This window comes from Silurus aristotelis (genome assembly GCF_946808225.1).
Source record: "Silurus aristotelis genome assembly, chromosome: 5".
Classification (NCBI taxonomy): domain Eukaryota; kingdom Metazoa; phylum Chordata; class Actinopteri; order Siluriformes; family Siluridae; genus Silurus; species Silurus aristotelis.
This window is the reverse complement of record NC_139578.1, coordinates 35,431,981-35,445,458: the sequence shown is the minus strand read 5'-3', so window position 1 is coordinate 35,445,458 and position 13,478 is coordinate 35,431,981. Positions and strand designations below refer to the sequence as shown.

The 13,478-nt window shown below is 36.1% G+C and overlaps 2 protein-coding genes across 4 annotated transcripts in view; both read left to right on the top strand.

Moving 5' to 3' along the window:
* eif2b5 (eukaryotic translation initiation factor 2B, subunit 5 epsilon) overlaps positions 1–10,077 on the top strand; it is a 15,948-nt gene extending 5,871 nt beyond the window's left edge. Inside the window, exons 14-15 of the mRNA XM_083542366.1 lie at positions 6–105; positions 9,125–10,077. Of these exons, the coding sequence (XP_083398492.1) occupies positions 6–105; positions 9,125–9,181 (157 nt within the window). The 3' untranslated portion in view covers positions 9,182–10,077. The remainder of the gene's footprint in view (positions 1–5; positions 106–9,124) is intronic.
* Positions 10,078–10,307: 230 nt separating this feature from the next.
* Positions 10,308–13,232, top strand: LOC310725963 (uncharacterized protein). Of its 3 annotated transcripts, XM_083541086.1 has the most exons (4): positions 10,308–10,782; positions 10,942–11,130; positions 11,744–11,825; positions 12,322–13,232. In XM_083541086.1, exon 4 carries the CDS (start codon positions 12,349–12,351, stop codon positions 13,057–13,059), a length of 711 nt encoding a protein of 236 aa, XP_083397212.1. In that variant the 5' UTR covers positions 10,308–10,782; positions 10,942–11,130; positions 11,744–11,825; positions 12,322–12,348; the 3' UTR covers positions 13,060–13,232. The 3 variants fall into 3 exon arrangements, with proteins under 3 accessions (XP_083397212.1, XP_083397211.1, XP_083397213.1); XM_083541085.1 differs by lacking the exon at positions 10,942–11,130 and having other exon boundaries at positions 11,740–11,825; XM_083541087.1 differs by lacking the exons at positions 10,942–11,130; positions 11,744–11,825.
* The last annotated feature ends 246 nt before the right edge of the window (positions 13,233–13,478 follow it).

The window sequence follows — 13,478 nt, the reverse complement described above, 5'->3', positions numbered from 1 at the left end:
ATGAGTGTTTATCAGTTGGAGATTCTGGATGAAGACTCCATCATGCGCTGGTTCTCTCAGGGACCTCAGACAGAGCGGAGCAGAACCCTGCGCAAAAACCCTGGGGTAAGACACTTACTAGGACACAGTCCACTCTACCTTATACACTTTACACCTTAGACTTAACACTGTCCACTTTACACCTTACACGTAACACTGTCCACTCTACCTTATACACTTTACACCTTAGACTTAACACTGTCCACTTTACACGTAACACTGTCCACTTTACATTATAGACTTTACACCGTATACTTAACACTGTCCACTTTACACCTTGCACTTAACACTGTCCACTTTACACCTTACACTTAACACTTTCCACTTTACATTATACACTGTCCACTTTATACGTAACACTGTCCACTTTACACCTTACACTTAACACTGTCCACTCTACCTTATACACTTTACACCTTATACTTAACACTGTCCACTTTACATTATACACTTTACACCTTACACTTAACACTGTCCACTTTACATTATAGACTTTACAGCTTACATTTAACACTTTCCACTTTATACCTTACACTATACACTGTCCACTTTACATTATACCCTTTACACCTTACACTTAACACTGTCCACTTTATACCTTACACTTAACACTTTCCACTTAACACTGTCCACTTTATACATAACACTGTCCACTTTACATTATACACTTTACACCTTACACTTAACACTGTCCACTCTACCTTATACACTTTACACCTTATACTTAACACTGTCCACTTTACATTATACACTTTACACCTTACACGTAACACTGTCCACTTTACACTATAGACTTTACACCGTATACTTAACACTGTCCACTTTACACCTTGCACTTAACACTGTCCACTTTACACCTTGCACTTAACACTGTCCACTTTACATTATACACTTAACACTTTCCACTTTACATTATACACTTTATACGTAACACTGTCCACTTTACACCTTACACTTAACACTGTCCACTCTACCTTATACACTTTACACCTTACACTTAACACTGTCCACTTTACATTATACACTTTACACCTTACACTTAACACTGTCCACTTTACATTATACACTTTACATCGTATACTTAACACTTTCCACTTTACACCTTACACTTAACACTTTCCACTTTACACCTTACACTTAACACTGTCCACTTTACATTATACCCTTTACACCTTACACTTAACACTGTCCACTTTCCACTTAACACTGTCCACTTTACACCTTACACTTAACACTTTCCACTTTACATTATACACTGTCCACTTTATATACGTAACACTGTCCACTTTACACCTTACACTTAACACTGTCCACTCTACCTTATACACTTTACACCTTACACTTAACACTGTCCACTCTTCCTTATACACTTTACACCTTATACTTAACACTGTCCACTTTACATTATAGACTTTACACCTTACACTTAACACTTTCCACTTTATACCTTACACTTGTGGGTGTAAGGTATTTTCTTAACACTGTCCACTTTATACGTAACGCTGTCCACTTTACACCTTACACTTAACACTGTCCACTCTACCTTATACACTTTACACCTTATACTTAACACTGTCCACTTTACATTATAGACTTTACACCTTACACTTAACACTGTCCACTTTACACCTTACACTTAACACTTTCCACTTTATACCTTACACTTGTGGGTGTAAAGTATTTTCTTAACACTGTCCACTTTATACGTAACGCTGTCCACTTTACACCTTACACTTAACACGGTCCACTTTACATTATACACTTTACACTTAACACTGTCCACATTACATTATTCACTGTCCACTTTACATTATACCCTTTACATTTAACACTGTCCACGTTACATTATACACTTTAGACCTTACACATAACACTGTTCACTTTACATTATACACTTTACACCTTACACTTAACACTGTCCACTTTACATTATACCCTTTACACTTAACACTGTCCACTTTACATTATACCCTTTACATTTAACACTGTCCACGTTACATTATACACTTTACACCTTACACTTAACACTGTCCACTTTACATATAACTTTACACCTTACATTTAACACTGTCCACGTTACATTATACACTTTAGACCTTACACATAACACTGTTCACTTTACATTATACACTTTCCACCTTACACTTAACACTGTCCACTTTACATTATACCCTTTACATTTAACACTGTCCACGTTACATTATACACTTTACACCTTACACTTAACACGGTCCACTTTACATTATACACATTACATTATTCACTGTCCACTTTACATTATACCCTTTACACTTAACACTGTCCACTTTACATTATACCCTTTACATTTAACACTGTCCACGTTACATTATACACTTTAGACCTTACACATAACACTGTTCACTTTACATTATACCCTTTACACTTAACACTGTCCACTTTACATTATACCCTTTACATTTAACACTGTCCACGTTACATTATACACTTTACACCTTACACTTAACACTGTCCACTTCACATTATAACTTTACACCTTACATTTAACACTGTCCACGTTACATTATACACTTTAGACCTTACACATAACACTGTCCACTTTACATTATACCCTTTACATTTAACACTGTCCACGTTACATTATACACTTTACACCTTACACATAACACTGTTCACTCTACATTATACACTTTACACCTTACACTTAACACTGTCCACTTTACATTATAACTTTACACCTTACATTTAACACTGTCCACGTTACATTATACACTTTAGACCTTACACATAACACTGTTCACTTTACATTATACACTTTACACCTTACACTTAACACTGTCCACTTTACATTATACCCTTTACATTTAACACTGTCCACGTTACATTATACACTTTACACCTTACACATAACACTGTTCACTCTACATTATACACTTTACACCTTACACTTAACACTGTCCACTTTACATTATTCCCTTTACACTTAACACTGTCCACTTTACATTATACCCTTTACACTTAACACTGTCCACTTTACATTATACCCTTTACATTTAACACTGTCCACGTTACATTATACACTTTACACCTTACACATAACACTGTTCACTTTACATTATACACCTTACACTTAACACTTAACACTTTACATTATACATTATACACTTTACACTCAACACTGTCCACTTTACATTATACCCTTTACATTTAACACTGTCCACGTTACATTATACACTTTACACCTTACACTTAACACTGTTCACTTTACATTATACACTTTACACTTAACACTGTCCACTTTACATTATACCCTTTACATTTAACACTGTCCACGTTACATTATACACTTTACACCTTAAACTTAACACTGTTCACTTTACATTATACACTTTACACTTAACACTGTCCACTTTACATTATACCCTTTACATTTAACACTGTCCACGTTACATTATACACTTTACACCTTACACTTAACACTGTCCACTTTACATTATACCCTTTACATTTAACACTGTCCACGTTACATTATACATTATACACTTTACACTTAACACTGTCCACTTTACATTATACCCTTTACATTTAACACTGTCCACGTTACATTATACACTTTACACCTTACACATAACACTGTTCACTCTACATTATACACTTTACACCTTACACTTAACACTGTCCACTTTACATTATAACTTTACACCTTACATTTAACACTGTCCACGTTACATTATACACTTTAGACCTTACACATAACACTGTTCACTTTACATTATACACTTTACACCTTACACTTAACACTGTCCACTTTACATTATACCCTTTACATTTAACACTGTCCACGTTACATTATACACTTTACACCTTACACATAACACTGTTCACTCTACATTATACACTTTACACCTTACACTTAACACTGTCCACTTTACATTATTCCCTTTACACTTAACACTGTCCACTTTACATTATACCCTTTACACTTAACACTGTCCACTTTACATTATACCCTTTACATTTAACACTGTCCACGTTACATTATACACTTTACACCTTACACATAACACTGTTCACTTTACATTATACACTTTACATTTAACACTGTCCACTTTACATTATACCCTTTACATTTAACACTGTCCACGTTACATTATACATTATACACTTTACACTTAACACTGTCCACTTTACATTATACACTTTACATTTAACACTGTCCACGTTACATTATACACTTTACACCTTACACATAACACTGTTCACTCTACATTATACACCTTACACTTAACACTGTTCACTTTACATTATACACCTTACACTTAACACTGTCCACGTTACATTATACACTTTACACCTTACACATAACACTGTTCACTCTACATTATACACCTTACACTTAACACTGTTCACTTTACATTATACACCTTACACTTAACACTGTCCACTTTACATTATACACTTTACATTTAACACTGTCCACGTTACATTATACACTTTACACCTTACACATAACACTGTTCACTCTACATTATACACCTTACACTTAACACTGTCCACTTTACATTATACATTATACACCTTACACTCAACACTGTCCACTTTACATTATACACTTTACACTTAACACTGTCCACTTTACATTATACCCTTTACATTTAACACTGTCCACGTTACATTATACACTTTACACCTTACACATAACACTGTTCACTTTACATTATACACCTTACACTTAACACTTAACACTTTACATTATACATTATACACTTTACACCTTACACTTAACACTGTCCACTTTACATTATACATTATACACTTTACACCTTACACATAACACTGTTCACTTTACATTATACACCTTACACTTAACACTTAACACTTTACATTATACATTATACACTTTACACCTTACACTTAACACTGTCCACTTTACATTATACATTATACACTTTACACCTTACACATAACACTGTTCACTTTACATTATACACCTTACACTTAACACTTAACACTTTACATTATACATTATACACTTTACACTCAACACTGTCCACTTTACATTATACCCTTTACATTTAACACTGTCCACGTTACATTATACACTTTACACCTTACACTTAACACTGTTCACTTTACATTATACACTTTACACTTAACACTGTCCACTTTACATTATACCCTTTACATTTAACACTGTCCACGTTACATTATACACTTTACACCTTACACATAACACTGTTCACTTTACATTATACACCTTACACTTAACACTTAACACTTTACATTATACATTATACACTTTACACTCAACACTGTCCACTTTACATTATACCCTTTACATTTAACACTGTCCACGTTACATTATACACTTTACACCTTACACTTAACACTGTTCACTTTACATTATACACTTTACACTTAACACTGTCCACTTTACATTATACCCTTTACATTTAACACTGTCCACGTTACATTATACACTTTACACCTTACACTTAACACTGTTCACTTTACATTATACACCTTACACTTAACACTTAACACTTTACATTATACATTATACACTTTACACTCAACACTGTCCACTTTACATTATACCCTTTACATTTAACACTGTCCACGTTACATTATACACTTTACACCTTACACTTAACACTGTTCACTTTACATTATACACCTTACACTTAACACTTAACACTTTACATTATACATTATACACTTTACACTCAACACTGTCCACTTTACATTATACCCTTTACATTTAACACTGTCCACGTTACATTATACACTTTACACCTTACACTTAACACTGTTCACTTTACATTATACACCTTACACTTAACACTTAACACTTTACATTATACATTATACACTTTACACTCAACACTGTCCACTTTACATTATACCCTTTACATTTAACACTGTCCACGTTACATTATACATTATACACTTTACACTTAACACTGTCCACTTTACATTATACACTTTACATTTAACACTGTCCACGTTACATTATACACTTTACACCTTACACATAACACTGTTCACTCTACATTATACACCTTACACTTAACACTTAACACTTTACATTATACATTATACACTTTACACCTTACACTTAACACTGTCCACTTTACATTATACATTATACACTTTACACCTTACACATAACACTGTTCACTTTACATTATACACCTTACACTTAACACTTAACACTTTACATTATACACTTTACACTCAACACTGTCCACGTTACATTATACACTTTACACCTTACACTTAACACTGTTCACTTTACATTATACACTTTACACTTAACACTGTCCACTTTACATTATACCCTTTACATTTAACACTGTCCACGTTACATTATACACTTTACACCTTACACTTAACACTGTTCACTTTACATTATACACTTTACACTTAACACTGTCCACTTTACATTATACCCTTTACATTTAACACTGTCCACGTTACATTATACACTTTACACCTTACACTTAACACTGTCCACTTTACATTATACCCTTTACATTTAACACTGTCCACGTTACATTATACATTATACACTTTACACTTAACACTGTCCACTTTACATTATACACTTTACATTTAACACTGTCCACGTTACATTATACATTATACACTTTACACTTAACACTGTCCACTTTACATTATACACTTTACATTTAACACTGTCCACGTTACATTATACACTTTACACCTTACACATAACACTGTTCACTCTACATTATACACCTTACACTTAACACTTAACACTTTACATTATACATTATACACTTTACACCTTACACTTAACACTGTCCACTTTACATTATACATTATACACTTTACACCTTACACATAACACTGTTCACTTTACATTATACACCTTACACTTAACACTTAACACTTTACATTATACATTATACACTTTACACTCAACACTGTCCACTTTACATTATACCCTTTACATTTAACACTGTCCACGTTACATTATACACTTTACACCTTACACTTAACACTGTTCACTTTACATTATACACTTTACACTTAACACTGTCCACTTTACATTATACCCTTTACATTTAACACTGTCCACGTTACATTATACACTTTACACCTTACACATAACACTGTTCACTTTACATTATACACCTTACACTTAACACTTAACACTTTACATTATACATTATACACTTTACACTCAACACTGTCCACTTTACATTATACCCTTTACATTTAACACTGTCCACGTTACATTATACACTTTACACCTTACACTTAACACTGTTCACTTTACATTATACACTTTACACTTAACACTGTCCACTTTACATTATACCCTTTACATTTAACACTGTCCACGTTACATTATACACTTTACACCTTAAACTTAACACTGTTCACTTTACATTATACACTTTACACTTAACACTGTCCACTTTACATTATACACTTTACATTTAACACTGTCCACGTTACATTATACACTTTACACCTTACACTTAACACTGTCCACTTTACATTATACATTATACACTTTACACTTAACACTGTCCACTTTACATTTAACACTGTCCACTTTACATTTAACACTGTCCACGTTACATTATACACTTTACACCTTACACATAACACTGTTCACTTTACATTATACACCTTACACTTAACACTTAACACTTTACATTATACATTATACACTTTACACTCAACACTGTCCACTTTACATTATACCCTTTACATTTAACACTGTCCACGTTACATTATACACTTTACACCTTACACTTAACACTGTTCACTTTACATTATACACTTTACACTTAACACTGTCCACTTTACATTATACCCTTTACATTTAACACTGTCCACGTTACATTATACACTTTACACCTTAAACTTAACACTGTTCACTTTACATTATACACCTTACACTTAACACTGTCCACTTTACATTATACACTTTACATTTAACACTGTCCACGTTACATTATACACTTTACACCTTACACATAACACTGTTCACTCTACATTATACACCTTACACTTAACACTGTCCACTTTACATTATACATTATACACCTTACACTCAACACTGTCCACTTTACATTATACACTTTACACTTAACACTGTCCACTTTACATTATACCCTTTACATTTAACACTGTCCACGTTACATTATACACTTTACACCTTACACATAACACTGTTCACTTTACATTATACACCTTACACTTAACACTGTCCACTTTACATTATACATTATACACTTTACACTTAACACTGTCCACTTTACATTATACACTTTACATTTAACACTGTCCACTTTACATTAGACACTTTACACCTTACACTTAACACTGTTCACTTTACATTATACACTTTACACTTAACACTGTCCACTTTACATTATACATTATACACTTTACACTTAACACTGTCCACTTTACATTGTACACGTTACACCCTACACTTAACCCTGTACACTTTATGCTGTACAGTTAACACTTGATACCATGCAGTGTATGCTTTACACTTCACGCTCTGCCCTTAACACTATACGTCTTATTTTTTTAAGCCTTACGTTGTATTTATTACGCTTTACCCCTTAACCCTTTATGCTTTACTCTTTACACTTAATGCTATGGACACTGCATAAAATGTAAATAAAACAGATTGCAATGTTTAGCAAATCTCATAACCCCATATTTTATTCACAGAAGAACATACAAAACATTAAATGTTGAAGCTGAGGAAATGTACTATTTTAAGGAAAAATAAGGTCAATTTTAATTTGCTGTCTGCAGCACGTCTCTGGTCAGTGTACAGGGCTGATGTTAAAAGCAGAAGGGATGCTACACAGTGGGAAACATGTTTGCACTTATTTGAGGTGTTCTGCTGCCATCAAATTCAAAACGACCTTATTTCTACCCTTAAAATAGTACGTTTCTTTAGTTTGCACATGATATATATTGTGTTCTATTGGGAATAAAATATGGGTTTATGAGATTTACAAATCATTACATCCTGTTTTTATGTTTCACACTGCATCTTAACTTTTTTTGAATTCTGGTTGTAATTAAGACTAATCTTTGTGTGCAGCTGCTGAAGTTTATCCAGTGGTTAGAGGAGGCCGAGGAGTCTTCGGAGGGAGATTAAACACCATGTCACTCTGTGTGTGTGTGTGTGTGTGTGTGAGAGAGCATCAGAACTGACTAACTCAGTAATTGTGAATGCTAATAGGGACCCAGTGTGTTTATTAGCACTTACTACTGCTTGTGTAAAACTGCTTTAGCTGCGTGAGTAGTTACCTTGGACACGACCTTTTGACCTTGCTGATCTGGGAGTTAGCTATAACATGATGATGTAATATTCCAACATTTTGTTTGGCAGATGTAAGATGTATTTAAAGACTGGAATGAAAGATTTTGCGTGTGTGTTTTGTGTCCAGAGATTATGGGATGTAGGAGGAGACATGTTTCTGTCTTTGATGGAATTCTGAGAACAAGAAAAAAGAAATTGAGGAATATTGTCTTTCCCCTAAATATACACATGCTGCTTAGGAGAAAGTCCCCACCCGGATGTAGATCAGCAGATTGGATACTGACTGCAGTGAGGAGCTCCTCATTTTTCACACATCCATGTGGAAAGGTCTCCTTTGGTGGAGAAGTTTAATATGTTTAATAGTAAAGATAATTTTCACATAACATTGTGAGGAGAACTGAAGGGATATGGGACTAAACCACTTATCTGTGAATTAAGAAATGGATAAAGCTTTTGTTCTGGTGAGTTCAGATTTGCACTGTTCCAGGGTGATGGGTGCATCAGGGAAGATGAATACCTATCATGCCTGGTGCACACAGTACAAGCCTGTGGTGAAAGTACTATGATCTGGGGTTATGAGCTTGAAGGACCTCCTGAACTCTGTCAGTAGTACAGCTTTATATCCATGCTCTCACTCTGATAGTTATTATTGTTAAAAATGATCATTTCTATTTGTAGCATCTTCCTGCACTCGATAATTATACAAATAAACAGTAAGTAAATATAATAAACCATATTTTATTCTAATCCCTTCATTAACAGTCTGTTTTCAGGTTGTTCATTGAGTGATTTTAAAAAAAGAATTTATACAGAATTGATACCAACAAAGCCAAGGTCAGGTGTCTGAAGTAGTTTTAATAGTTATGTTTTATGTATAAATATTTACGTGTATTTCAGGATTAGGAGGAGTAAACGTCAATGGACAGAATTTTTATTTTATTAGAAAAAATCTGCTCATTTTTAGTCAGATCTACAGTACATCACTGCAGCCAGCAGATGGCGCTCAGGTTCAGTCAGATCTATAGTACATCACTGCAGCCAGCAGATGGCGCTCGGGTTCAGTCAGATCTACAGTACATCACTGCAGCCTGCAGATGGCGCTCAGGTTCAGTCAGATCTACAGTACATCACTGCAGCCAGCAGGTGGCGCTCGGGTTCAGTCAGATCTACAGTACATCACTGCAGCCAGCAGGTGGCGCTCAGGTTGTCAGATCTACAGTACATCACTGCAGCCAGCAGATGGCGCTCAGGTTCAGTCAGATCTACAGTACATCACTGCAGCCAGCAGGTGGCGCTCAGGTTGTCAGATCTACAATACATTACTGCAGCCAGCAAGTGGCGCTGATAAACCATATCACCAAACACCTCCATGTGAAAGATGGAGGAGAAGAAAAGCTGCATTATGTGTTGAGCAGATGCAGGTCCACGCTGTCATGGTGAGTTCAGCTGGATTTTCTGATTAGCACATGATCTAATACTAATATAACCTGCACCCTATTTAGTGCACTAGATGTAGTCTAGGAGCCGATTAGGGCTCGGTCTTCAGCAGACTGTGGTGTTTATAGAAAGTGTTCATTATGAATGCCTGGTTGCAGATTATAATAATGACCTTGTGTGCTGATGTGATGAACATTATGCTGGACCTGAGAGATTCATCACATCTCTATTCTCCAAGATGTTTCTACAAAACACAGTATCCAGTTTTACCCAAAGTCTATCAGCAGATCTGTAGTGTTCCATCAAACCTGGAGGAAATTAATCCGAGATTTCTGTTTAAATGGCGTGTAGACACACACAACACACACACACACACACACACACAACATACAACCCACAAACCACACACAACACAGAGTCAGGCCCATAAGTATTTGTACAATGCCCCAAACTTGATTTCAGGAGAGTTGATTCCAGGTATTACATTTGCATTTGGTGTCTGTGTAATCTTTCTGAGGTATGAAGAAAGTCAATGCAAGTGAAGGATCATCATGAATCTGAGAATCTGAGCAAGAGCAGGACATTTAGTATGTCCAATCAACATTCTCTACATTCTTATGGTGTTGCACTGGTGAGCTCAGCAACACTGAAAGACCTGGAAGATCACAGAATTGTTCCCTCGGTGAAGAACATTTAAGTCACAACATCTTTCCAAGTCAAGAACACTCTGAAGTAGGTAGAAGTATTATCTTTAAAGAATACAGTTGAGAGACCTTAACAAATATACATATAGAGGATTTAAACCAGTGGACACAATCCAGAGCAGAAATACCAGATAAGCCTGCTGGAAAACATCTACAAGTTCAGTTCTGGAAGAAGATGAACATTTGTCTAAATTATAGGAAGATACGTATAAGAAAACAAAAAAGGAATGATCGTTGTCTTTCTCTACACAGATAGAACGCTCCATGGCCACCAGGACTGGGCAAAGTTCTACATGTGTAGAGGGAATTAAGTGAAGGAGAAAATTGGAGGAAACCAGGTTTGGAGGTTCTGCCAGTTTTTGGGGACACTAGAAGCCTGATAATTGAGGATGTGGAGAAAATCTCTTAAATCTCTAAACAAAAACTGGATTAACAGTTGATGTTTAAGTGTGTGTGTGTGTGTTGTTTGTGTTGTGTGTGTGTATTCTGCCCGTTCAGCCACTCTCTCTGGTCATGGATACTGAAAGCACATAGAGATAGAAAGTAAACTGGCTGTAATTGGACACAGGTCAGAAGCGACATGTACAATGTTCAAAAGGTTGTTTCCCTGCTGTATAAACCAGAGACATTCTAAAGGTTGTACCAGTGCAGATACCAGGATACGGTATATCAGGGTTGAAAAGTGTCCAGGTCACTGTGTGTATGCAGGCTGCACTAATGAGGGTAACAGGCTTGGAAATCCTTCAGGACCAATGTGATTGAATAATGATTGTCAGGATTCAGCCAATCATGTAAATACCATGTTTAATTTCAAATCCTGATCATCTGCTCTAGATATGAACAATTCCCTGTCGCACCCTGATGTCTGCAACAAGCTCAAGCAAGACTTCTGATCCTGTCTGCATAAACATCACTCATGCACAAATGTCTGAAATAATCCAGCCTAAAGCAGAGAAGTCCTATCGGTGCTCAGAGTGTGGGAAGAGTTTTACCCAGCACAGCACACTTCAGAGACATCAGCGCATCCATACAGGAGAGAAGACTCACCACTGTCTACTGTGTGGGAAGAGTTTCAATCAGCAGAGCACCTTTCAGAGACACCAACGCGTCCACACGGGGGAGAAGCCGTATCGCTGCTCCGAGTGTGGGACCAGTTTTACTATCCAGAGTAATCTTAGACGACACCAACGCATCCACACGGGAGAGAAACCCTATCACTGCTTACTGTGTGGGAAACGCTTTACTAACCACAGCACCCTCCAGCACCATCAGCGCATCCACACCGGGGAGAAACCCTACCAGTGCTCCCACTGCGGAAGGGGGTTCACTGAACACGGGACTCTCCAGAGACACCAACGTGTCCACACCGGAGAGACACCTTACCACTGCCTGGACTGTGGGAAGAGTTTTAAACAGCAAACTGCTCTCCAGCAACATCACCGCATCCACACCGGGGAGAAGCCCTACCATTGCACACAGTGTGGAAAGAACTTCATTCAACAATCTCACCTTCAGCAACACCAGCGTACTCATCGTGCAGACGAGTCGTACGTGTGGGAGGAGTTTTACTAACCCAAGTCCGTTTCGTCATTGTTTAAATCATTCAGATGGAGTTCATGTGATTCCTGAATAAACATCATCTGTTTCTTGTTTATCTCCTAACAAACAGCAATGAATGATTTACTATCGTATAAGTCCTCTTATTATAAAAGCACAGCAGGACAATAAAGCTCATGTAATGTGTAGGTGATGTCTTGTGTAGATTAGGGTGTAGACCTGCCTGTACAGGTACACAAACAGCATGTGGAGAATCCTCATGACATGCTTATGAAGTTTGTCCCATGCTGTCCTCTTTGTATGGACTGATGAGACAGTGATGTTCTGAACTTTTGAAGTGAAGAGTGAACACTAAATCAGATTTAAAGAAATTTGTGAAATCCATATATACATTTAACCTTATTAATGAGTCTGTATAAGGTTTACTGAGTGAG